At 45.1% G+C, this 27,498-nt stretch overlaps 1 protein-coding gene across 2 annotated transcripts; it reads right to left on the bottom strand.

Moving 5' to 3' along the window:
* Positions 1-2,215: 2,215 nt before the first annotated feature.
* Positions 2,216-26,808, bottom strand: SRPX2 (sushi repeat containing protein X-linked 2). 2 transcript variants are annotated; one of them, XM_007181454.3, is made up of 11 exons: positions 26,466-26,808; positions 24,547-24,779; positions 20,165-20,245; positions 12,197-12,388; positions 9,912-10,088; positions 9,508-9,634; positions 9,227-9,348; positions 7,547-7,726; positions 6,334-6,467; positions 3,945-4,066; positions 2,216-2,857 (listed from the first exon to the last, which is right to left on the bottom strand). In XM_007181454.3, exons 2-11 carry the CDS (start codon positions 24,626-24,628, stop codon positions 2,677-2,679), a joined length of 1,398 nt encoding a protein of 465 aa, XP_007181516.1. In that variant the 5' UTR covers positions 24,629-24,779; positions 26,466-26,808; the 3' UTR covers positions 2,216-2,676. The 2 variants fall into 2 exon arrangements, with proteins under 2 accessions (XP_007181516.1, XP_007181517.1); XM_007181455.3 differs by lacking the exon at positions 26,466-26,808 and adding an exon at positions 26,236-26,346.
* Between the last annotated feature and the right edge of the window lie 690 nt (positions 26,809-27,498).

The following is a 27,498-nucleotide window of genomic DNA, read 5'->3' as shown; positions in this document are numbered from 1 at the left end:
TGTGTACAAAGCTTTCTGCTAGGCATATATTATTTCCCTCATTTCTCAAGCACCTTATGAAGTAGGAAACCTTCCCTTTTTATAGGTGAGGAAAGTCAAGCCCACTATCATGCATAAAGTTGGGAAGTGAATCAAGGTCTGACTCTACAGGACCATGCTGCTTCCTGTGAGGCATGGGCCAAGATTCAAAGGAAGGGGTGACTCCTCTCTTCTAAAATATCTCAAAGAAATAAGTTTCGTTTACGGGGTAGGACAATCAGAATGCTTTGGATGTTACCTAGTCAGCTGACTGACGGAATAGCTTGTATGGGGGGAGGGGGCAGGGGGAGGGAAGGAGGGGGGAAAGGAGGAGCGTTGAGGGCAGGAAGGGGCAGAGAGAGAAACACAGAAACAGCTAGTACAGGGTCGGGTCGGGCTAGGCCCTTTGGGTCGGGCTGTCAGACTGATCCCACTGCTGTCTCCTTCCCCTATTTTAGGAGTTGGGATTTCCTGACTCATAATCCTGACTTTACTCATAGCCGTAAAACTTGACAGAAAGAAAGCAAGATTGATTTGTCTTGACTACTCAATAAAATGAAACAAAACAAAAGCTTCTCAATTTTTTTAAGCTAGAGGAGCATTTATATGCGAGAGTCAGGCCCAGGTGGGAACTCTGCTTGAGAGGCAGTGGGCCTCCTCGTGTTATCACTTGGGCCTTTGACCCTCTGGCGTGCCCTGGCTTGCCACGTGAAGTGTTAGTGATAAAGACAAGGAAGGGCATTCATTTTGCCTGATGTGCAATCTTTGCCTCTGGAACCACAGACCCTGTCTGACGGGAGATTTTCCACATTAACTCATTGTATTTTGCCTTCTGCCCATAACTTGCTTCCTGCCTTTCAGAGCTCCTGTATTTCCCTGGAGGGAAGGGGGAGAAGGGACCTTTGTGCTCCAAGTTTGATCATTTCCTCCATGTCCCATTCCAACCAGAAACTGCCTTTTAATTTTGCATTTTACAAACGAGATTTCCACTAACCGCCCAGTATAACAGCTTCTCTGTGACTCACTACTACCCCATAGGTCCTGGGCTCTCGATTTCCATCCCATCACTCTGCTTGGGAGAGTGTTTTCTTGGGTTGAGAGCTTTTCTTTTCCCTCTCTCCTCCTGGGCACACTTTGAGTGTTCTGTCTGAGTGGGATTACAGAAGATAAAACCTTTCTCCTTGTTTAGAGCTGTCAGCTGTCTTTAAATGAAAAGTAGAAAAAGAAGTAGAGGCAGTATAACATCGTGTTTAGCAACACTGACTGGAGCCAGGCTGCTGGGGTTTAAATCCCGACTCTGCCACTTCTGAGCTGTGTGATCTTAGACAAGTTGCCTAACCTCCCTGTGCTTCCATCCCTGCATCTGTGAAATGGGACTCATTACAGGACCTACCTTACAGGGTTCTTGTGAAGAGTTCAGTCAATCGAGAGTGTTTAGAACAGCACCTGGCACATAGTGAGTGCTCGAGCATTTTAGCTCTGCCTCTCCACCTAGCCTGCTTCCTTCTCCCCTCTAATTTCCCACCAGTGACCCCCTGGGGAAAGTGGAAGGTGAATGGCTGCTGAGTCTTAACCATGACACTGGGTTCCAAGAGAGTAGAAAAGAAGGTTCCCAGCAGCCTGGGGAAGAGCGCTTTTCTTTCAAACACTGATGCACGCTTGAGTGCGGCCAAAGCCAGAGCAGGCAGTCTTGAGTGTGGCTCTGCTTCCCAAGAGCTCAAATAGCCCACATTTCCTTGCAGGCCTGGCCCTTAAGGCTAGCCTTTGTGCTGCTGTAGCTCTCACCTGCTCTGTGCCCATCTCTTCAAAGTGGGTGTCTGAGTAAATTAATACATGAGGCTGAGGCTGTCTTTTTTCCTTCTCCCTGATTTAGTTTCTAGTTGGTGGTTCTGAGGTTTCCTAGATCATGAGCTGGGGGCTTCTCTGAGGAGGGGGCAGCATTGGCTCCCTTTTTGCTCTGAGAACTGGAGGCTCAGTGAGGAGAGAGACTGTTGCCCATGAGCTAGTTGGAGGGGCAGGAGAAAGCCTTCTTCTCTGGCCTGATTTTTCTTCCCAAGCTCCCTCCCCCTGCAGCAGTTTGCTAACTCTTAGGTGAAGCGATGGCTAACAGAACATTGGTGGCCCAATACCCTAAAAAGGGAAAGGACAAACAAGTTCAAGAATGTTTTGCCGCTCCCCCCACCTCCAATCACACACTTAACCTGTAAGGAAGATCAGCCACACTTGCTGGTGTCCTGGTTGTCTGTTGTGATGGTGCTGCCCTCTGCTGTCACCTCAGGGTAGAGAAACCATTTAAAACACAGCCGGTTAGTGAATGAATTTAGAAATTTACTTATCTGGAAGACTTTGGAGAGCTGGGCAGAAGCCCAGGTTAGGAAAGCAAGACCTTCTGTCCACAACCTGCTGCCCAGGGCCTGCCCTCAGTCCCTCCCTAGCTTCTTATGCCCCTCCAGTGCTACCTAAAGCAGAGACTTGCTTAAGGAAACTATTCCACAGCCGTAAAAAGGTGCCTGGAAATGTCCCAGGATCAGGGAACCTCACCCACCTCAGAGTCCTGTCCCTAGAGCTGTGGAAAAGCATTTTCTCCTTTTATTAGGCCCCAGTTTCGGCTGACTATGGGACCTTTCCCCTTGACCTCAACCATACCCTGGCTCAAGTTCACTCGCATATGTCCCTTTGCATCCGGCGCTGGATCAGCTCCTGGTTGCTCAGTAGATAGTCATCAATGAACGTGAAGATTTCCTCGGGAGTGACAGGTTCCATGTAGCGTTCCCGGTCAATTCCCTGCTTGTCAATCAACACCATGTTGAAGTAGGAGCGAGTGAGGTGCTGAAATTGCCTAGAGAGAAGAGCCCAGGGAGGTCTGAGACCTTGTCTTGGCGTCATCCCACCAGGCTCTACTACCCTCTGACCTTTCACAGCTCCACTGATGGACTAATTTTTTCCCCACCCAATCCCTTGGCCCCATCCCCTCCACTACCTGTCTCAAGCCCGAGTCTTGCTGCCCCTACGTGTCTAGCTCTGTTAAGCTGTCCCTTCCTCACCCCAGATGGAACAGCTTTGTTATTACCAAGCTGTGTTTGCCTCACAGGCCCCCTTAAGCAGGGCTATCACATACAGCAATGCGGGCTGCATGGAATAACTCCAGGGAGCACCGGTCACACGCACTATGCTGCGACCAGTGTTTCCTAGAGTTGGGCTGGGCACAGCCTGCACAGCCAAACATGGCAGCCCTGAGGTTGATGAATGTCACCTGGTCAACCTTGAAGTTGAGCAATATCACCAAGTCTGCAGTCTCCTTCCTCTGAGGGTTTCCCAGTCTCTCTTCTATCTGGGACTGAATCTTTCTGTCCCTACTGAGACTGAGCCCTAGGGGCAGGTATTGTTTATAGAACAGAGATCAGTGATGGCTTTATTGGCTCTGAGTATAGGTGGAGGCATTGGAAGGGTGATAATAGATAGATAATGAGAAAAGTCAACTTCTACCACCTGTTGCCTATGGTCTTCTCTCCCCCCCAGGGGCAGATGGGTATGATTCAGATTTCAGTGCCTAAAATGCGTTTTGCTCCTTTGGAGACTGAGGGCAAAGGGATAAGGCCATAAGGCAACAGGATCAGAGGCTTATCTGAGTCATGTTTGGGTCTGTGTCTCAGCCCTGGCTGTGCTTCAGAGTCACCTGAGGTGCCTCCTAAAAGCACAGTCCTGAGGTGGTTTGGGGTGGTCATCTGTATTTTAAGCACTGCCCAATCCCCAATTTAATTCTGACACCCTGCCACTCTCTGATCTTACCTAATACATCCAAAGAGTTCAAACACAAGGAATTCCCCAAGAGAGTAGTGTCTGCTGATTGTCCCACAACCCTCCTGTGGCCAATGTCCTGCCTAGAGTTTCCGCCCAGCCCTTCCCTGTGGCCTCCCAGCCTGGACCTGAGCTCCTCGATGATGCTGGCTGACAGCTGTTGCTCCCGGATGCGCCCCACTTCCTGAGGTGGCTGCCCCACCAGCTCAATGATGCTCACGTGCCGCAGGTCCAGTCCGCAGATGGATTGCTGCGAGGGGAGAGAAGAAGGTTTTCTGGAATAGGCTATCAGACTCAAACCTAAGGCTACTTAGCTGATTCCTCCTGGGACCACGTCGAGGCAGTGTGGGAAGGAGGGGCTTCATCCCCAACCATCACACCAGGGGGTCTACGACCTCTTCCCTCTGTCGTTCCTGAAGCACCTGCCCTAACAGTCTTTCCTTTATTCTAATGAAGCGTGGGACACTGGTTACACCATGTGGGGTAGAAAAGAGAAATGTAATTGATAAATTGCAGGTACATCATCTCTCCTTGCTTAGTTTTGCATACGTTTTTAAATACATAGGTTTTTTTAAATTGAGATATTATTTGACATATAACATTATATTAGTTTCAGGTGTACAATATAATTTGATATTTGTCTATGTTGCAACATGATCGCCACAATAAGTCTAGTTAACATTCATCACCACACATAGTCCCAATTTTTTTTTCTTGCAATGAGAACTGTTAAGATCTACTTTCTTAGCAATTTTCAAACATACGATATAACTATAGTCACCGTGCTGTACATCACATCCCCAGGACTTATTTATTTTATAACTGGAAGCTACATAAGTTCTTAATGGATAGCTATTGTGATAGGATAACAATGACTATTGTTCATCGAACACACATACCTAATGCTTCGCGGGAATAATTGAATTTAATCCTCACAACACCCCTAACAGGGTAGGTGGTATCATTCTTATTCTGTAGAGGAGAAAGTAACTTGCCCACATTTGCATGACAATAAGATGCTGAGCCAAAATTCAAAATGAGGGCCGAGGCTGCCTGCCCCAAGTGTGTGCTCCTTACCACTAGGCTACATGGCCATGGCCTTCTCTCAGTCTCCAGAATTTCTCCAAAATGGCGCCAGTGCTCTTTCCGTTACCCTTTCTCGCGCGTTCCTCTGCACTGGGCAGGACACCCTGTAACCCTACCCCGGCTCTTTGTCCTGCCTCATCCAGCAGGGGTGCCTCTTAGCCAGTTACCTGGGGGGAGGTTTAAAGCAGCAGGGAGCACTGCCGGGTGCCCACCCCTTGTTTAATCTTTGGGCTACTCCTCTAGACCTGGCCCTCAAAGCCACAGTCCTCCCTGGCTGGTTTCTGTTCTTGTTCTTGCTTTCTGCTCAAGCTGAGGTATTGCCTTTGTCTGCCTTTTTGGGATCCCTGGAGGAACTAGGTCCTTTTTGGTCTAGATACCCAGGGTCATTCTCTTGATACAGCTGCTTTCATCCTGGGCCTCTGAATACTGACTTGGCAACTTGTAAGATTCAACTTTTAGAAACCCCCTAAATAACTTCTTCTTTTACCTGGGTATCCAGCCCCTTTCAGCTTATCAGAGCTGGTTCTCCAAGTCTTGTCAGCATAACTTGAACTCTCTTCAAGAGCCTAGTCTATTCCTTATTTTTATCATTATATTATTTTTCTCTTTTTTATTGAGGTATAGTTGATTTACAATATTATATAAGTTTCAGGTGTACAACATAGTGATAGAATCCGGTCTACTCCTTTCACAAGTCCCAATGGTCAGATCTATTCTGTCCTTTCCACTTCTCCTTCCCCCACAAGTGGCTTTAACTAGATATCTGGTAGAATGTTAAAAATCCTCACGCAATTCCCTCATATTACTTTGCAATATCACAACACTTTTCCTTCTCGTCTGCTATTAGTCGTGGTTAAGAGCACAGATCCTGGAGTCAGACTGCCTGGGTTTGGTCCCGGCTTGGCCACTTACTAGCTAGTGATTTTGGGCAAATCATTAACCGCTCTATGCCTCAGTTTCCTTACCTAAAAATGGGGATAGTAATGGTACCTATTTCATACGGTTGCTGTGAGAATTAAGTGAATATGTGTAAAGCACATACTTGTATACCTGGTCCTTATATAGCACTTACTGTCTGTTAGTGCTATTATTCCTTGAAAACATAAACATAATTAATTCCCCACATTTACATTTGATCATCCATCTTACAAGTCTCTCCAGAGTGTTTTGCCACACAGCCTTCTCATGCTTCACCAAGCCTCCTGTAACCCACCATTCCAGTGACCTCACTGTCTTTTCAGTGAAAACAGCAGTTTTTAAAATGTGTTCAATTTGTCTACAGTAAAACTGATCAAATGTTGTCCACAGAGTCTGAGGAAGTAGCGTTTGTGCTGCAGAAAGAGCAAGTCTTTGAGAAGAGGTAGGGGAGTAACGGAGTGGGGTAGGGGGAATGCCAAGAAGCTAAGCCCTGATTAGAGGAGTGGCTCTCACCTGTAGCATAGAGATCTGCATTTTATAGTATCGGTTGGAGGGATCAGGAGCTGAGATGATGAGGAGTCGCCGTTTCTCATAGAACTGATCCAGAAGGCCAGCCGCCGAGTTGACATTGACATTAATCTTCATAGCTAGGGCAGAAGCACATGGCCAGTCAGAGTATGGCCTGCTCCTTCATCCCAGCATGGATAACAGCATCCTGAGGTGTTCCAGCCTTTCGGGTTAACCTTTTTTTGGTTGTTTCTCCCTTTCTTTCTTTCTTTTTTTAAACATCTTTATTGGAGTATAATTGCTTTACAATGGTCTGTTAGTTTCTGCTGTATCACAAAGTGAATCAGCCATACATATACATATATCCCCATATCTCCTCCCTCTTGCGTCTCCCTCCCACCCTCCCTATCCCACCGCTCTAGGTGGTCACAAAACACCCAGCTGATCTCCCTGTGCTATGCGGCTGCTTCCCACTAGCTATCTGTTTTACGTTTGGTAGTGTATATATGTCCATGCCACTCTCTCACTTTGTCACAGCTTACCCTTACCCCTCCCCATATCCTCAAGTCCATTCTCTAGTAGGTCTGTGTCTTTATTCCTGTCTTACCCCTAGGTTCTTCATGACCTTTTTTTTTTCTTAGATTATATATATATATATATATATATATATATATATATATATATCCCCTTCTCTTTTTTTTAACATCTTTATTGGAGTATAATTGCTTTACAATGGTGTGTTAGTTTCTGCTTTATTACAAAGTGAATCAGCTATACATGTACATATATCCCCATATCACCTCCCTCTTGTGTCTCCCTCCCACCCTCCCTATCCCACCCCTCTAGGTGGTCACAAAACACCAGCTGATCTCCCTGTGCTATGCGGCTGCTTCCCACTAGCTATTTTACATTTGGTAGTGTATATATGTCCATGCCGCTCTCTCACTTTGTCCCAGCTTACCCTTCCCCCTCCCCGTGTCCTCAAGTCCATTCTCTACTTTCCTTGGGGGAAATCCTCAAAGAACACTTGGAGATTTTAAACCCTTTTTCTTGGAGGTGGAGTATGCTAAGGGGGAACACTGGCCCTGAAGCATCTCAGAATCCCCCATTCCCACATCAGACACATTGCTCTTGGCCCCTGAGTCATAGACATTGGGAGATCCCCCCAAAGTAGCCCTGATCAATATGTCCACTCTCCCCATTTCCTAGTTTCACTCACGAGCACAGATAGGTGGCGATCCTGACCACTGGCGGCTGGATTGGCAGACCCGGGAGGGGGTCCCTTGGCGCTCATACCCTCCATCACAGTGGTATTCACAGGTGGCACCATAGTTGTCCCCCGCTGAGGTGCAGGTGAGGTAACCATGCTGTGGTGGTTTCAGAGTTGGGCAGCGTCTCACTATCAGGGAGGAGTTCAAGTTAGGGGCTATGTTATCTCTTTTAGAAAACAAAAAGGGGCTTCCCTGGTGGCGCAGTGGTTGAGAATCTGCCTGCTAATGCAGGGGACACGGGTTCGAGCCCTGGTCTGGGAGGATCCCGCATGCCACGGAGCAGCTGGGCCCGTGAGCCACAACTACTGAGCCTGCGCGTCTGGAGCCTGTGCCCCGCAACGGGAGGGGCCGCGATGGTGAGAGGCCCGCGCACCGCGATGAAGAGCGGTCCCCGCACCACGATGAAGAGTGGCCCCCACTTGCCGCAACTAGAGAAAGCCCTCGCACGAACCGAAGACCCAACACAGCCAAAAAAAAATAAAATAAATAAATAAATAAAGTAGCTATTAAAAAAAAAAAAAAGAATATAGAATGTTTGAATTTAAGTAGAGGAGACTAATTTAAAAAAAAAAAAAGAAAAGAAAACAAAAAGGCTAAGAGGATGCCTATCCTGGGTTTGCTAGATCAGCAGACCCAGAATGATCAGAATGAATGACTTGTCTGTGTTTCCCATGGCCAGAGCTAGAGCCAGAAGTTTCCTTCCTTACGGAATTAAATCTGAAATGTAGACAAAGGTGTTCATAAAATGTGGAAGCACAGGTGAGTATACATATTGTCATCAAAAGACTATCAATCTGTAAAAAGAAATTGCCATTTTTGTTTTCAGACTTTGGGGACACCCCGCATAAAGATGACTACCTTACAAATTACTTTTAATATCAAAAAGAAATTGGAGGAGACTGAAATATCCATCAGTGGGAGAAGTGTTAAGCAAAGTATGATATATTCTTAGAAGTAGATTATTATACTGTCATTAAAATACTTCTGAAGAAACTTTAAAGAACATGAGAAAATTACTTGTGTTATAATGAAAAGTAAAAAAGGGTGACAGAAGATTGGATACGCAGTATGATCTCAATTATATATTTTTTAAAGTAAGTGTGAATAAAAGACTGGAAGGAAAATACCAAAAGGTTAACAACAATCGCCTCTGGATGATGATAGAGTAATAGGTTTTTTTCCCTTTATATATTTCTTTAGTTCCCATATGTTCAACAGTGAGCATGAATTAATTTTATGATGAAAACAAAACAAAACAAAAAGCAAGAATCGGGCAGCCAACACCACCAATTTCAGCAGAGGAGGAAGATGGAGAATGAAGGCTGATTAGCTTTAATCATTAATTTGAAGGCCAAGAAAAGAAATGGATAAGAGTACCTTTGTGGATTTTACGTAGATTTAGGAGAGTGAGAAAGTCTTGCTGGGAAACAGAGTTTCTGAAACATGTGTATGCACATGTCATGCAGGCTTCCTGAGTGACCTGTTTAGTGAACTTATTTTTCCCATCTCCCAATATATATGCAGTGTCTGTTTCAGGCATAGAGAGGAGAGGGTTGTGATGGGCATCTGGAGGGTAAGGGAAGAGCAGGAATAATAAGCAACGCAGAAATGGAAGACTTCTGTCTAACCTTGTACTTTTACAATGAACTTGCAGCTGGCCCGATTGTAGGCTCGGTCGTAGGCAGTATAACGAATCACGTGCTCTCCTTCGGGAAAGTGAGAGCCAGGCTCAGGGCCCCGAAGTGTCACCCTGCATGGGACAAAGTGAGAGAGCCACTGAGGAAAGTGACTCTTAGAACTGGGGTCTGGGGCACATTATCACTGTACCCTCAGTCTGTGCGGTTCAGTGGGGGCAGCCTGAGTGCCTGGGAGAAGCTGGTGGGAAGCATAGGACGCATCCATTACTCACCTGGTGATAGTGCCATCAGCAGAATCTTTCACCAGGGGTGGGTCCCAGTACACTCGAGCAGTCAATTTCTCTGGCTCTGCCATCTTCTCACGGGAGTGGGGACAACGGATCTTGGGGGGATCTATGTCTGCCAAGGTCAGAAATCAAGTGCTGACTCGTGGGTCCCCTGCCTTCCCTCGAGGGAACCCATAGAAACAATACCACACCACTGGGTAGGTAAAAGATGCACTCTCAGTTCAAGATGCTCAACAAAACTGAGGAGGCCCAGCTCCACGGGAAGTGATCACTTTGTTAAGCTCATGCCCAGGGTACCACCCTTGCAGCGAGCAGGAATGCCTTCTGTGGTGGACATAATGCCAGGCTGGCTCTTTGCAGCAGGACAGCTGGGAGCGACCAGCATTTACCTACACATACGGGCTCGCCTCCACTCCATCGCCCATCCTCCATGCAGATTCGGCTGCGGTCACCTTCCAGGTGGTAGCCACTGGAACAGCTGTAGTCACAGCGAGAGTCAAGAAGCACCCCATTTGTGCACGTGTAGGTGCCACTCGTGATGAATGGCAACGCGTGGCATCTCATCTCTAAGAGAGAATGAAGTGGCAAGTTCAGTGGCCTGTGGGGTTATGTGGAGGTGATGCCTGGGCATCTAGCACAGGGAGAATGGTATCGGAAACAGCAGAAAATACAGAAAATCCTACACCAAACTGCCCTGACATTTTTGTGCCTGATTGCCTCTTTTTCCTAATTGCCTTCTTATTTTGATATTATGAAGTATGGTACTGCTCTTGGTGGGTGGGGGTGGGGTGCTGGTCTCAAAGAAGCAAATTACTCATCCAAGTGCATGGATTTGAGAAGCGCACCTGAGTTTGGATCCCAGCTCCACCACTTACTAGCTCTGTGACCTGAGCAAGTTACCTCATCTCTCCAAGCCTCAGTGTTTTCGTCACTAAAATGTGTATACCATGAAGTAGGATTGTTGTGCCGATTAAAGAGGCAATGCATATAAACCTCTGGGCTTATTCAGAGCCTCAGCAGCTGATAATTTTCCTCTCTTCTTCCTCAAATGCTAGACGCCCTTGAACAAATTTAAGGCTCCTTTTTTGAGTATAATGTTGGTACTACCACAAGCACTCCTCAGCTGAGGCTCACTTACAGGCAGGCTAGCCCTCTGTGACAGTGAGACTACAAGTCAGGCCAGTGCCTGGAGGGCCAGCTTTGGTGGCATTTGCTTAAAGACGAGTCCGTGTGCTTTAGACATCACGTGTGCCAGAAGCGGAGACAGCTCCCATGAATTGATTGTGAGCCTGTGCTTGCCAAAGTCTAGTTTGAAATACCTGACACCTGAAAGAAGTAGGCCAGCCATATCTTCCTTTAGGTTGTCTAAGTTCTAACCCTCCTTAACTTCAATTACTGGAGCTTTGAATAAAGATTCTATGAGCTATGTTTGTTTTGCTTCTTGGTCAAACCAGACTTGAGGATGATTGCCTTTTATTTTTTCCAGTCTCCTTTATATAAAGACCTAGGCAAAAATGATCTCCTTGAAATCAGGCCCAAAAAAAAGGTTTGTCTTTTCAGCTGAATTTGTTTTCTTAGTATTATATGACAGTGAAAATGATAGATCCAAAGTGTTTGCCCTTGTGTCTCTTATGAGGAAGGACACAGCCAGATTCAGTGTTTAAATATAGTAATTAACTCATTCTAGGCACCTGGAAATATGTACATCTCCATTTTTTTTAACTGGTTTTATGTTCATTTGTAGACTTATTTTAAGTTTTATGTTCATTGTAGACTTATTTGTAAGGCCAATTCAAATTCATTTTGGAAATGATGGTGTCTAAGTCCTAAAACAAATGCATTACAGTCACCTAGGGGGCGTGGTAGCTTCCCTCTTTCTGGCTATCAAGCTTCTCTACAGCATCTTCTCCGACCAACCCCATTTCTCTCTGAATGCTCGGCATTCTGCATCCCCTTACACTCCATTCACGTGCACACATTTGTGTTTCCATCCCATTAGTCTATAAGCAGCCTGGTAACTGAGGAATTGGCTCCTGAAGTGACCAATACAGGGCCCCGCACACATGGGTGTTCTACAAATGGCATTCAGTGATGGACATAGGGACAGACGAAGCTCAGCTGCCAAAATGGGGTAGGCTGTAGGGCTTGAATAAGAGGTAGGGATTTGGGAGCTGAGGGGGACATGATGTGAAACGTGCATATTAGCACGCCCACATTCCAGCCTTAGGGATTCTTCTTGACTTTTAGAAGAAAATGAAGACTAGTGGATGTCTTATAGTTTCACTGCCAGGGCCTTCTAAGGCCTTAGGTCAGGAAGTACAGCAGTTTACCACAAGTGGGAATGAGTCTGAGACCACATGTGCTCAGAGCTCCAGAGGAAGGCCCAAGTCTACATCAGGCCCCAGGCGTAAGCCTTCCATGCACTCCTTGACCTCCTAAGCCAGAAAGGCTGGTTGCTACTTAATGACCCTATTGCTTGACCAATAACCATAGGGAGAGAAAATGAGCTAGAATGTTAGGATGGGGAAAGACCCTGGTGGGAGCCTGTGGAAAATTCTCAATTTGCACTTGACAGAGGTCAGAGTAACACCTCCAGGCATATACCATGGGTGGCTGGCCGGCCAGCCTCTCTCACACGCACATGTCAACACATGCACGCACAGACACCACTTACGCCTGCAGTAGGCAGTTCCAGACCAACGGCGGTTTGGCAGGCATTGCACCGACCTCCGTCCAATCAGTCGAAAGCCCCGGTCACAGGAGAGCTCACAGCGAGTGCCCAGGCTGCTGTGATAATTTCCTCCTCTCGGTGAGTAGCATGTGGCTTCTCCATCCTGGATATTTAATGTATAACACCATCGGGGGACTGTAGCAATAGAAGAAAAGTAAGCTAGAAGTACAGTAATCAAGACAGCGTGGTATTGGTGAAAGGACAGACACATAGATCAATGGAACAGAACAGAGAGCCCAGAAACAGACTCACACAAATATACTGAAATGATTTTTGACAAAGGTACAAAAGCAATTTAATAGAGGAAAGATAACCTTTTGAACAAACGATGCTGGAGCAATTGAACTTCCATAGGCCAAAAAAAAAAAAAAAAAAAAGGAAAAGCAAAGCAAAGAACCTCGACCTAAGTGTCTCATACCTTAAACAAAAATTAACTCAAAATGGCTCATGGACTTCAGAGAAAAAAGTAAAATTATAAAACTTTTAGAAAAAAATAGGAGAAAAGTCTTTAGGATTTAGGGCTAGGCAAAGAGGTCTTAGACATGATACCAAAAGCACAATTCATAGAAGAAAAAAAATCAAGAAACTGAAACTTGTCAAAGTTAAAAACTTTTGTTCTGTGGAAAGCACTGTTGATAGATGAAAGACAAACCACAAACTGGGGGAAAATATTTGCAAACCATATATCGGACAAATGACTAGTATCTAGACTATATAAAGAACTTGGAAAACTCAACAGTAAAAAGAGCAAACAATCCAGTTAGAATATGAGCTTTAGATATGAACGGATATGCCACTGAAGAGGATATAGTGATGGCAAATAAGCACATGAAAAGATGTTCAGCATCATTAGTCATTAGAGAAATGCTAAATCAAAACTACAAAAAGATACCATTATACACCTGTTGGGATGACTAAACTTAAAAAAAAAAGGCAATTCTAAGTGTTGGTGAAGATGGAGAGAAACTAGAACTCTCATACATCGCTGGGGGAAATACAAAATGATGCAGCTACTTTGGGAAATTATTTGGTAGTTTCTTAGAAAGGTAAATGTACACTTGACAGGTGACTCCACAGTCCCACTTTAGGTATTTACCGAAGTGAAATAAAAACCCGTGTTCATACAAAATCCTGTACACAAATGTTTAAAGTATTCTATTCATAATTGTCAAGCACTGGAAACAGCTCAAATGTCCTTCTGAGGGTGAATGTTTAAACTAATTGTGGTTTATCCATACGAAAGAAGGCAGTGCTGATACTTGCAACAACTTGGACGAATCTCCAATGTAGTTTGTGAAATGAAAGAAGCCAGAATCAAAAGGCTGCAGGCTGTAGGATTCCATGTATGTGACATTCTGGATAAGGCAGAAATATTGGGATAGATCAATGATTGCCAGAGATCAGGGGTAGAGGGGTGGATAACCTCAAAGGGGCAGCCCTGGGCAAATTTTTGGTACTGTGGTACTGGTGACCTGACTCTTTGCATTTGTCAAAACACCAAAAAGAGTGAATTTTTACAGTGTGTACATTTACAATAACTGTTAAAAATAACACAAAGATGTAAGCTAGAGAGAGGAAGGGAATGCCATGTCAAAGTAGGCTGCTTAGGAATGAAAGTCCGATCCCAGTTCAATACTGAGCACAAAAGGTAATAAGGCTGTTAAATCATAAAGCTATCATAAAGATGCCTCATCTGCTACACAAAATAAATGACTCTTCAGTGGGTTCAGATTTTAAAGGGGAACGTATAAACAAGCAGAGGGCCACCTGCCCAAGGATGCATACATAGGCTGACACAGATTTCTTAGCCTGGGGCTGGGAAGGCTAAAGCCCCATATGAGCTAATTTGGTTCCCAAATCCTAAGAGACAAAAAAAGGGGGGCTTTGAAAAAAAGCTCAACAGGAGCTAAAGGAACAAAGAAAGGCTAGAGCCTCTGTTTGAGGGCAGCTGGAGAATGGAGACAGATGACAGTGAGAAAACTAGCCTTTAAGCCACAACAGCCTTGTGGCTTCTAGCATTAGCTTTGAGCCTGTGGCTGTGACACGCAGCTGCCATCTGGAGACACCATCTCCAAATGACAGAAAATCTCTTAAGCACTACAGTTGCAGAGCTGTTGATTATATGGTCACAACACATATCATCAAGACTTTACATTTGAGGCCAGGACCTCAACAATCACTCTCGTCCTATTTTTCACCCATATTCTGTCAAGGAAAATACACATAAAATTGGAATGGATAGAACAAGCAAGCAATAGTAAAGGGAAATATATACCTCAGGATAAATGCTGAGACAGTAATAGAGGGTCTAGCTATTGTAAATAAGTCCAACTTTGCTGGCCTTGAGGAATACGGGCATAAAGAGAACATGTCAGATTTGTGATTACCAGAGGCAGGGGGTGGGGGGAGGGGGAATTGGATGAAGGTGGTCAAAAGGTACAAACTTCCAGTTATAAGATGAATAAGTGCTAGGGATGTAATGTACAACATGATAAATACAATGAACAGTGCCGTGTGTTATATGTGAAAGTTGTTATGAGAGTAAATCCTGAGTTCTCATCACAAGGAAAAGTATTTTTTTCTATTTCCTTAATGCTGTATCTATACGAGATGATGGATGGTCACTAAATTTATTGTGATAATCATTTCATGATGTATGTAAGTCAAATCATTATGCTGTACACCTGGAACTTATACAGTGCTATATGTCAATTATATCTCAATAAAACTGGAAGAAAAAAAAAAGACTTGAACCACGAGGCACAGCAGTTGACCAAAAGAAAAAAAAAAAAGAACATGTTGGAAGGCTGGAAAGAGCAAAAACACTATCCCAATTTTCTTTTTTTCCAGATTTATTGAGGTATAATCAACACATAAAATCGTATATATTGAAGGTGAACAATGTGATGTTTTAATATATGTATACATTGTGAAATGATTACTGCAATCAAGTTCATTAACACATCCATCACCTCACATAGTTACCATTTTTTTTGTAGTGAGAACACTTTAGATGTATTCTCAGTAGATTTCCACTATGAAACATAGAATTATTAACTATAGTCACCATGCTGTACATTAGAGCCCCAGAAGGAAGAAGAAGGCAGCCTCTGGGAACTATAGCCTGGTGAGACTGACAGCACTGATAGCAAAGTGTTCTAGAACAGTTAAACATAGACTTATGAGCAGTTAGGAGAAGAAGTGGTGACCTCCAAGTGACCCCCAAAACAAGTAATTCAAGACTGACCTTGTTTCCTTTTTGGGTATGGTCACCAGACTAGTAGAGCAGGGGAAATGGTAGGTACATTATGTGGAAGTCAGTGAGGCATGTGACAATGCCTTTCATGCCATTGATCTGGATGAGATGAAGAAATACATCCACATAGGAGAGGTGACAGTACAGTTATGGAGATTCATAACTGGCTGAACAAAAGAGTACTGATGGGAAATTGAAACTAAGAACGTGGTAGGAAAATTGTTAGTCATTATGGAGTAGCTATGGTGTGCTAGTCACCATGCTTTATATTTTCATTTTCCCATCATCTCATATAGTTCTCCCGATAGCTCTGTAAGGTACAATATGTAGATGTTTATCCCTATTTTGCAGATGAGGAAGTAACTTGCCCAGGATCCCTCAGCAAGTAAGGGACAGAGCTGGGATTTGAACCCCAGGTTTGTCTGGCTCTAAAAGCCATTTTTTTTCTAACTACAATATCTGTCGTTGCAGCATGTTAGGCTGCTGTTTTGAAGTATACATTTACATTTTTGATTAGGTACTATAGCCATATGTTTCAAAACCCCAAAAGTATAAAAAGTTATGCAGTAAAATTCTCCCTCCCACTCCTGCTCCCACACCTACCCCCACTAAGTCCCCCCATCAGGAAACACTGTTAATAGTTTCTTTACACATATAAAGCGAATCTTATTTTCCCCTCCACTTTATCACATAGAGTAGCATATTACGTCCACTGTTCCCACCAATGCTTTTTAAAATAAACTTAACAATGTGTTTTAGAGGTCTTCCCCTATCACTCCAGAGCAAGCATGTAATGTATTTAAATGAAATAACATTTATAAAATACATAGCACAGTGACTGGCACATAATACGTGTTTGTCCAGGGTCAAAACTGCTGGAAGGTGGAGGAGCTGGGATTTGAATTCAGGCCTGTGGCCTCTGTGATCCACGTTATCTCTTTCTAGAGATTATAAAGAAAACAATGTGCTGACAACAGGATTGAAAGCGCCTTCTTCGTGATTACCTTCAGATAACTCAGGCAGAGTTACCAGCTTGCCCGGAGCTGTAGAAATCTGGGAGCAAGCGGTGGCCCAGAGGATTGGGACATACCTCAGAGAAGGGTTTCTGACTCCAAGCTGGGAGTCAGTTTAAGGGAATGAAAGAAAGTTCAAGATTAGTGAAAATGGTACCAAAGTACATGTGCACTTTGCTCTAAAATATTGATCTGCTTTTTACTGGTTAACTCTTGTTTTTGTTTTTTTTTAAACCTTCTTTGCAAAAAAAAAAAAAAAAAGGGTTACCTTTTTTATGAAAGAGATGATAGAATAAGCATGGCTTTGAAGTCAGACAGACCTGGGCTTAAATTCCTGCTCTGCCACCCCTGAGCTCTATGATTCTCTAAACTGAACTTCCCTGAGCTTAGTTTCCTGATCTGTAAAGTGGGGATAATAAACCAGTTTCATAGGACTGTTTTGAGAATCAAATAAAAATGCGTGTGTAAAATATATGTAGTCCTGGGAATGGGAATGATATTCCCTGAATCAGTGTCTGGGTTTGAGCCACTGGCTCATCCCGTCTCAAGCAACAAAACGCTGCTGCCATCTGGAGATGCCAAATTACAAAGTCTCTTAAGCACTACGGTTGTAGAGCTGTGGATTATGAGGTCACAAGACCTTACAAGGAATGCTGGGGCCTCAGGTTGTACTTTCCTGGCCACCCCTCCCCCCTCAACATAGATAACCGTACTGAATTAGTTTTATGCCCTGAGACTAAGTCCCAAAGATAGCCGTGAGACACTTGACCCCAAGGCCAAAGGCCACCATGTGGCTTATTTTTTTAAATGGCTTTATACACATTTAAAAATAACCAATGAGGCAGATTAATATTAATCATAGGGCTGTTGGACCCTCCCCCCCGAAAGTACCTTCTGCACCTGTTGCTTTTTCCTATCTACTTCTCCCATTTACAGTCTCCTACAGTCTGGCTTCTGCTCCCAGAATGCCAACCAGCCAGTAAACATTTCTTGAGCATCTACTTTTGACATAGCTCTATGGGGTGTCATACGTGGCTCCTTCTGTTAAATAGGTAACTATTTTGTTGAGGGTAATAAAAAGTAAACCGAAGAGGCAGTACATAATGAATGCCGAACGAGTGGTCCAGACAATAAACATTTATTTCAGAAGAGGTATACACTAGGTACTCAACAAATAGTCATTGCATAAATGAATGAAAGAATGAATGGATGAGGGAGAGTTCAGCGTGGGCCAAAGCAGTTAGGGAACAGAGTAGAGCTCCACTAATCTGGCTACTCATAGATTTCATGTGGGGAGAAGGGGTAATGAGTTGTTAGGCCAGGCAGCTAGACTGAGACCAAATTCTGTTAGAAATGATCACAGTGGGCCACTAGGTTTGGGGAAGGGAGAAACATGAGTCAGAGAATCCAGTTAGGAGGCAATTGTCATTATCAATGTGTGAGGTAATAAAAGTTTTAATCCCATGGATTAATAAACAAATGACAATTCTTGGTGAATGGTGAGAGGTGATGAGGAAAAGGGGCTATTAAAGGTGCCATTAAGGTATTTTTAAGAGAATGATGGTATCATTATCAAAAGTCTGAAGGCCAGATGTCAAACCTTTTTCAGGGAAGCGGAAAGAATTTAGTTTTCGATATCTCCAAATTTAAGTGTCCAGCAGCGTTTGGAGATGTAGTCCAGAAGCTCAGGGGACAGGTCAGGGTCACTCAAAGTTCAGATCCATGCCTCACACTCCCTCTTGTCACCACTGGAGAACCCATCTCCTTTCTTGGCTTCAACTACGGCCAGAAGAGTGAAACGTCGTGGAGCCCAAGGAAGGGGGCGGGGTGAGAAGAGAGGGATGGTGTTCACTGTTACTGAGAGATGGGGGAGGTTGAGCTCAAGAAGGGGCCATATGATTTGGGCTTGGGGAGAGAATTGTGATTGATCTTCAAGGGCTGTCACTTCAGCATGGAAATCTGTGGGTGAGTGGGAAAGAGACTGTAGGGAGTTGGGGAGTTAGCAGGTGCTGGGACAGAGAGGCAGTGGGTGTGGACAATTTGGCAGTGAGAAGATAGGTAGAAGGTAGCTAGAAAGGAGCAGAGAGGAACCCCAAACTCCGATCATTTGTCTATTGACAAATATATTGTTTATACCCTCAATTTGTTTCTTTCCAATATTTGAAACAGTAGATCTCTTATCCCTTCCCCTTCCTTAAAATTCTCTTCCCTCATAGCTTCTGTAATTTGATAGGTGCTACCCCCAGTCTCCTCCTACATGGCTGACCACTAATGATCTCTTTTTTTCTTGTTGGTTCCTCTTCTCCTGCTCACATTCGTAGATGTCTTCTAAGGCTCTGACCTTGGCCCTCTGCTCCCTCAGACAGCTCATCCATCTAAGCTAACGACTTGACTCACGAAGCTCCATCTTTCTACTCCCCACTGTCTATAGGGTACAAACCACTTTTCTTTTCTAACCTTGTCTCTGCGAGAGGGGTCTTACAGTTCTCCCAGGTGTTCAGACTGGATGCTTTCAGAGAGTCGTTTGTTTCTTAACCTCTTGGTACATCAAATCTGTACTAGGTCTTGTCATCTCTTTCTTTGAGACATCTCTGGGGCTCATCCTTGCTCTCCATTTCTTTTCCACTAGCCTCAGTCATCTCTAACCAACATCACTGTTACTGATTCCTGGAGAATCTCCCTGACCCAGGCTCTATCCCTCCCAAACTCCTACTTTCTGTCCACAGTAATGAGGTTGATATTCTGAAATTACTATTTACAATCTCACTCCCCTCTGCAAAAACATATGATGACTCCTTATAGCTTCTAGCACAACAGCTAAACTCTTCAGCATGGCTTGCAAAGCACAGAAACAAAGAATCTTAGAAGTGGAAGGGATATCAGACATTGCGTGGTCTAAATTTCCTTCTAATGCAGGAATCGCTATTCAGCATTTTTCACAGATAGTCCTCCTGCCTCTCCTTAGAAGGGTCCCTAGATCATGGAGCCTTTCCAAATTTGGTCTCACTCTTTATATTTAACTTTATCTCCTACTACTCCCTCCACATCCCATCTCCTCTAGTCAGGCTGGATTCTTCCTAGCTCCTTCCTCTTACATGTTTGTTCTTACCGCTATATCTGTGGCCATCTGCTTTGCTGAAGGCCCTCCCATCCCCTTTCCAGTTCTCAAATCCACACATCATTCAAGGCCTAGTCTAAATGTCATCTTTCATGACCCCTCCCCTGACTTCTTTTTCTTAACTCCTGTTGCATTTACTGCTAGCACAGAGTTTCACGCTTACTTGCCCTATGCCTGCTAATTTTATTGCGCCCTCACCCATATCCCCCAGCAGAATGTAAGCTTCTTGAGGGGGACAAAACCCTACCTTAGATTTTATATCACCCAAGGCTTTTGTTACACAGGATTAGGCATACAGTAGGTACTCAGTCAATACTTAATTATAGATGGGTAACCTTAATTCCAGAGAGGTGAGATCACACAGCAAGTCAGTAACCAAATTCATGACTGGAAACCACAGCCCCTGCTTCCCTGAGCTGCAACTTTGGCACAAGTGAGCCAAGCTGGGTGAAGATGCTTCAGGCAGGGCCTAAGCCTTAGGCCAGATAAGGCCCTTCCTGAGCCTGAGAAGCAGTGAGGATTACCTCGGTAGTCTAGGGCAGGGGCCTGTGGGACCTCTTCAGCATATACTTCATTGTAGCTTTCATCTGGGTAGTAGCCTGAACCTAGAATGAAGAATACATCAAGATGACATATTGGTTTCTTACGCAAGTCCTTCCCAACCTTTTCCCCTTTCCAACTTGGTCCCTTTCTGAGGACATGACACTCCATAGGTGGGGAGCTAGGTGGTTATTTAGTGGGGAAAATCCTGCCTTGTGAAGCAGCAGAACTATTGTGGGCAAACGTCCACACCTCAGGTGCACAGAGGGTGAACTCATGTTGGGGCAGAGGTGGGTGGCTTACTGGTAGCACTAGAAGCCTCCATTCAAAAGAAAAAAATCAAAATTCTTGACCAGCCATCAATCCTGCCCATCTGGACTAGAAACGACCCATTTCCTTGATGTAACACATGAGTTTTGGTGAGACGCTGATGACCAGGCTCTGAGGATGGACAGTTGTTGTCCCAGGTAGGAGGAGAACATAGAGCCTGAACAAGGGTCTTTCCACTAGTGATGAGCCGTCTCACAATCCTCAGAGGGAAATAATTCCTCAAGCTCCCACCAGCCCACAGGGCACCAGCCTTTTGCCACCTGGTTGCCAGGGCTAGGGGTGGCATGCGAAGGCAAAGAGGGAGGGCTCAAAAGGCGAGGGGGCACGAGAAGAGTTTCACTTCCTGAGCAGTTTGTCCTGCTTTGGAGAGATATCTAGTTCCTCTAGTCAGCAGGAGCCTTAGTAGGGGGCTGCTGAGCTAGAGAACATTCCACAACCACCCCCATCCCGTTAAGTGGGCCACTCCCCGGTGGAGGCCAGTCTACGGCTGTCCGGGAGACTAAACAGTGTGTTCCACCAGACGGCAGGAAATGGGTCATGAATACGAACTAATTGGTATACAACTTGGTCCTTTCCGGAGGGAAGTTGCCGGAAGCTCTCTTTCCAGCCTCCCAGAGCCCTAAAGCACACACAGGAATAGAGCAGCCAGCCGTGCTGGAGTCAGAAGACAATTCTGCATTCCCAGGAGAGGGTTTGCTTCCAGGACAGGGCTGGGTTTTAGTGCTGAAGCCCTTCGGCCTGTGTCAACACTCCGACCACAAGCTCGCCTGCCTCCTCTCTGCGCAGAGGCACAAGACCCCCTGCACTCAAGGGTGGAGCACAGCGCAGATGATGAGGCTCTTCCAGTCCCCACAGGCATAGGCTGCGGGTCGGGGGTGTTGGGAAACCAGTCCAGCTTGATGAACAAGCGAATGAATCAAACTGAAAGTTTGCCTTATGAAATCATGTCCTCGTTGGTTTGCCCTCATTCCAGAGGAAAGAGTTCATTTTTTCTGCTTCCCTTTATTTTTTCCTGGTTTCCCATTTCGCGTCTTCTCCTGGATTTCCTTTATTTCTCCTTAGGCCTCCTCTCCCTTGCTCCCTCTTTCCCCACCTGGGAAATTTCTTTGTTGGGGGGGCTGGGAAACAGAATTCTTGTCAGCTGTTTCAGTTTAGTATCAAAGCCTTACAGCGCCTGTAAACAGGAGGACAGATGTGCACGATTCTCTAAACGCTTTGGTCCCCCTACCCTTGTTCCAGAGCTTGCTTGTGAAGAAATGGGCAGCAGGGAGCAAGCCTCTGTTTACCAGAAGAGCAGACAGGAGTGTCCAAGGCCTGTGGCTGGATAACAACAGCCACAATTAACAACAACGACGGCTAACATCACTCAACACCTACTCTGGGTTCAGCGCGTTACATGCGTCATCTCATTAGATCACCCTGACATCTCAGTGAGGTAAACACCCATATTGCTTTCATATACAGTTGAGGTAACAGGCTCAGAGGAATTCAGGGAGTAGCCCAAGGTCTCCCAGCTAGTAAGGAGCAGAATGGGCATTCCAGCCCAGGGTGGTTTGATCCCCTCGAGACCAAACTCAGACACTCCACTAAAGATGGCGGTAGGGGAGAGCTTTGGACAACGCCCAACAGGGATAAAAATCCAAAATCTTTCTCGCAATTCAGCCTTTTTTCACTCTACGCATGTGGGATCGAAGGCCACCAAGCATTTCACATCATTCCAGAATTACAGGGGATGTGGGAAAGCTGAGGGGAAGACTCAGTCAGATAATTACAGTCTTCACCAGGATACAGAGGTGGCTGGCCCAGTGCCAAGTCTGCTTTGTGACAGGAATAAGTTGGGGCCACCTTACCACTTTAAGCCTTTCCATTTCCCCTCTTTGCCTGTCTTTGGGTATTTTTTGGCAAATATTGAGATACTGAGATGAGATAAGGGAAACCAGAGGGTCCCCCCTTCCCACCTTGTTCTATCTGCTTGTCCCTCTTCAGCCCTGGTTGGGAGAGCTTTGGGCAGCATTCCTTGGTTCCTTTATGCTGATCAGTGGTTACTCTGTCTGTTACTGGGTTCCTCCAACTTCCATAGTACAGTCAGACCCTCTAAGCACTACCCTTCACAAAAGTGCGGTTGCAAATGTAACTGATAGTTGATGACAATTTTAAGATCCCCCCCTAATGCTTGGATTATGATAAGAAATACTTTCTGACTTCCTGAACTGCACAGATATGCCAATATGCACTTTTAACCCACGGTTGGCTTGATTTATATTCTTAACGCTTCCCACCCGCTGCTGATCATTCTTGGATCCTTTTTCTGATTAGCCAGGAATCCACACTTGGCTGCTTTCCTTGTACTATTCCCATTGGAGGACAAGGCTATAGTCATGAACAAAACAGTGCTGAATGCATAGAGAGTGGGGAGGAGCTAGTGATGTAGGGGAGGATTATTGGGAAATTTCCAAATTTCTCTCATCACGTAGCCTCCTAAGAAAAGAGAAAGGCAGAATGAGTGGGTTTGCAGGGCTGTCAGAGACCTCACCAGCCTGGGCTCCTGAGAAGGAGTGATGACCATAGTGATTCTTGTGAGAAGTGGGGAGTAGACACCTTTGCAAACAGCCCTTTGAGAGTTTCAAATGAATCCAAGTCTTTAAAAAACTGCACTGTCCTTAAGACTCCAACAGCTCAGGCTTCCACCTTGGGAAAGGTCAAGGCCTTTGTGTGCCATGAGGCGTCTTATAGTTATTCAAAATGGGACTTGAGCCATCTAACCTCCACTCCATAGCCTCATGGTCTTTGGCCGGATTTTGGTCTCATGTACTTGAACTGAAGCTGGGGGGAGGTTGGGGAGGACGGCTGCACATGGTATCTCCTGGGGACTTGGGGCTCCTTTAACCCCAAGCAGTGTGCACTCTGCCAAGGGCTTGACTTGAATTTCTTCATCTCAGTGTCAGCCCTTATGCTTCACCCCCTACAGAGCCAGGTTAAGCCAAGGAGGGGAAGAAGTGCGCATATTTGTTTGCAAGCTTGATGCAGCTGTTCCAAACAGAGCTACTGCCAGAAGCCTCCACCAGGAGCTAAGGGCATGTGGAAAATTTTAGCTACAATGACTGCAGCTGTGATGGAAGCAGTTTCTTATTTACTCATCTCTGGATGTTTTTCTAACTCCATTAGTTGGGCCTGTCTCCTGCCCCTACTCCCCCCCCAGCCCCTGTGAAGGCACACGCTGCAGGCCACAGAATATTCTTAGCACTTGGAATGCCAGCTGGGCCCCATCAAGAACCCCTGTCTGGCACCTCATTATCCTTCCTTCATTCCTCCCCTTCCCCTCTCCCATCTCCTCGCTGGGTCTGTTCTCTTGAGCTCCCTATGTCTCCCCAGGGGCAAAGGATGAAACACTCAGGGATCTAGAAATGCCCATCCCTTCTGAAATAAGAAACAAGCCAGAAGAAACTGAGGGATTCCTGTTTAAGAGAATGTGGTCTGAATTGTCATTAACAATCTTTGGCAGAAAAGGGCTATAAAAATCTCATCCTATAAACAAGGTCTGGGAGGGGAGAGAGAAAGAGAGAGAAAGTAAGTGGAGAAGCAGGTAGGATAGTGGCCCCAAAAGCCATGTTGACCAAACTTATTTTTTAATATTTATTTATATTTATTATATTTATGAAGTATAGTTGTGTATAATATTATATAAATTACAGGTGTACAATATAGTGATTCACAATTTTTAAAGGTTATACTCCATTTATAGTTATGATAAAATATTTGCCATATTCCCTGTGTAGTACAAATAAGCTACAAGGATATATTGACCAACATCATTTTTATGCTGGTGCAGCCTGTTTTCAAAAATCTCTTATCAGTTTGCCTCAAAAACCTCCCTCGGTAGCCTTTTGCAATGTTTAACCATCTTTGTTGTTGAGGATAGTTCTTCTCTGTATCTAATTTAAGTGTCTCCTATTGTGGTCTAACCCTTCCCTTCTCTAACACTTGCTCTAAGCCCTGCCCTTCCTGGAAATAATGGGCAACAGCTCCTAGAGCTTACCTGCATACCATGTTGGCGTCACTGCTGGAGTGAGGAAGAGCAGCAGAGAGAGAGCTCCTCTTTGAGTTAGTTGAATGGCCATCCTTGAAAGGGGGAGAAGGGGGAGTGGGAGGGTGGTTTAGGCAGACAAGAATAGAGGTGTGTGGCCAGAAGCACCAGGGCAAAGGAGGATGACTTTCAGAAATCAGCCATCAATGAACTTCCAAAAGTGAGAGAAAGCAGAAATGCAGGATCTGCAAGGAAGAAGAGAGATTTTTAAATTAATGAATGCCTGTTATATGGTCCCCCTTGTAAGGATCTTCCACTTTATAGAGTAACAACACTCTGTTTGTTAATTTTGTTTTTTTCCTCCCAGGAGGAAGAGGACATAAAACAACCAGTTGTCAATTGACCCTGGTGATATCTGATGCCAATGTTCCATGGTCCAAGTTACAGAGAGGGACAGTGAGGTACCAAGACCAGGAAAGGGCTAACATTAAGTCATATAGAACCAAGAGGGAATCCTGCAATCTAAAGGCACCAGTTGATGGTTTTATCCACTTAACTAGTACTTCCTAACCACAAATCTGGGGAAGTGTTAGCATATATGGACTAAGAACTTGAACTCTAGAGTTACACAGATCTGCATGTGTATCCAATTCTGTCCCTATTAGCTATGGGGCTTTGGACAAATTCCTTACCTTCTCTGAGCCTCAGTTTCCTCATCTATAAAATGGGAATAATAATAGTATCTACCTTACAGAATAGACTATTGCCTGGCACATAGGGAAGCAATCCATGTATATTAGATATTATTATTACCAACTCCATCTTGAACAGGACTGGATGTCTCCTTTCTGCAGTCTCTCAGTCGGTGACTATACCCTGGCTCTGTTCTTAGCTTTGGGTTTTGAGGCTTAGTGGTTTAGTAGTGGCTTCTGGCTTTCAAGTCCAGCCTAACCTTCTAGTTTTACCCTGCTGAACCAGCAGGAAGTCAGTGGGGTTGGAAAGAACCTACTGAGGTACGTGAGGAGAGGGTAAGCAAGCTCCCACTGCCCTCTTACTTCCCGTCCTGTCCTCACTCTAATGGGATGAGAGTTGTGTGGTTCCCAGTAGGCAAATACTTCATAAATGACAGTATTAAAACTTGCTACCCATTGGTATAAACTGGCCGCTGGACTTCTCAGCAAGCACCCACAGGCTTTCAATGAAATACCATGCTCGGGGGAGGTGTCAGTCCCAGAAATGGAAGAACAAAAAGATGGCAGATTCTGGCCAGGCTCCCTAAGGGGCGTGAGAAGTCCAAGAATGGCAAAAATTCACTTTCCAGTTCATTACTCCCTGGCTTCAGATTTTGTCTAGAGAGTGGCAAGGAAGCAGGATAGAGAAGAAGTAAGAGCAAGCGGGGGAGGCAAGGAAAATGGAAAGATGTGGAAAGGAAACTTAGCAAGAAAAGACAATCTGCCAGAGCTGAAGGCAAGAGATAAAAGCAGAAAGAGGGAACGAAAGGATGAGAGAGAGGAGATTCAAGAAGATTCAGGAAAATGAACAGCTAGATGCCCTAATCATCGACCCCTCTCCCACATGCAGCTTCCATCCAGTTCCTTGGTTTGGGAGCAGGGGCTTTCCTTTGCAGACCCAGTGCTCTGAGTCTGTGACCCCTTCCCTGCCCCCCCTTCTCCCCAATCTCAGACTGAAAACTTGACTCACCACCGGGGTCAGCCATCCCTCTGCTGTAGGCCGGGAAGGTAGTGGGAACTTGTGTCTGCAGCCAGGTCACGGCTCAAATGGAAAGCAGCATGTGGTCCAGTTTCATAAAAGAACTTCTTCCTCCCCCACCCCACCTCCAAGCCATTTTGCCCAAGACCTGGGTCTTGTTACCCTCCCGGGTTGTGAAATGGGGGTAGTGTGGTGTGGATGGATGAAGCAGCAGATCTTACCTGTTGTACGGTTTTTTTGTGTTCTCCCTCTCTCCTTCTCTTTCTCTTTCTCCTTCCTCTCTGCTTCTCTCATCAGTCGGAAAAACTTCTACTTCTTTACATTCCTAGAACGAGTGGCTCCTGGTCTGTCCGGGCCTCCGGGATTCTGTTAACACTGCCCAGATGTTAGGACATCAGCATCTGCCAAAAGTTTCCTTAAAGCTATATTATCCCCAAAGCTATAGCTGTTCCTCCCTCAGAAAAGAGTTTTAGAGAGGCGGGGGAGAAGGAACTCAAGGATGAGAGGAGCTCAATCCGTCTGCTGCAGAGCAGAGGAAAGTGTGAATGGCGCTGGCCCCAAGCCTGTGAGTATAGTAATGACTAACAGGCTGGCTAAAGGGCTTCCAGAGATGTGGTGCACTGAAGAACACTTTTTGTTTTTTTTTAAATGACTCAGCATGACCTCAGGATTGAATGAAAAGGAATTCCACAAACTCCTAGGAGAGGGGAAGAGTGGAGCTGATTTTGACATTCCCTGCAGATTTCCCCTGTAATTCCTTAGTACTCTCCATCCCCAAGTTGCCCTGCCATCCCTATGCACAGGGTCAGATCCACTTGGAAACCCTCTCTGATGACCTAACTCCTATGGACTTCAGTTTCTGATAAGATTATGTTGCTGACAAAAAAATACCATGCACTTCTAGCCTGCAGAATCAAAACTGATTTCCTGTAATAAGAGTGGAGAGAAAGCATGCTTAGAGAAGCTTTAGGGGAAGGTTGTTTAAGCCAATTGAGATGATCTATCTGTGCATGGCAAGGTTATAGCCATTGCTAAGCTGTTTCCCGATGATCTCTTGTGGAGGGCTGTGTTTCTCTTCACTAAGCAAGCTTTGTTCACTTTAGTATCTGATAATGAGACTGTTCTACCACAGTGCAGAACAGCTCCTGATACTTTCCCTCCCCTTACAGTTTCACTTCCAACCTTTTAAATGCACTGTCCTGGAAGAAATGTGTTTAGCTGCTGTAGAAATGATTTCTTCCTTGTGTGTGTAAG

This window comes from Balaenoptera acutorostrata, chromosome X, assembly GCF_949987535.1.
Source record: "Balaenoptera acutorostrata chromosome X, mBalAcu1.1, whole genome shotgun sequence".
In the NCBI taxonomy this organism is placed as follows: Eukaryota; Metazoa; Chordata; class Mammalia; order Artiodactyla; family Balaenopteridae; genus Balaenoptera; species Balaenoptera acutorostrata.
The sequence above is the reverse complement of the archived record's forward strand: the minus strand, read 5'-3'. Positions and strand labels throughout refer to the sequence as shown.

Coding starts and splice junctions, on each gene's coding strand:
- SRPX2 (XM_007181454.3), bottom strand. CDS start 24,628: ATGGCCATTCAACTAACTCAAAGAGGAGCTCTCTCTCTGCTGCTCTTC. Junction 20,246..24,546: donor GACGCCAACATGGTATGCAG/GTAAGCTCTAGG, acceptor TCTTCATTCTAG/GTTCAGGCTACTACCCAGAT. Junction 7,727..9,226: donor GTTCATTGTAAAAGTACAAG/GTTAGACAGAAG, acceptor CCTCCCTGATAG/TGAGACGCTGCCCAACTCTG.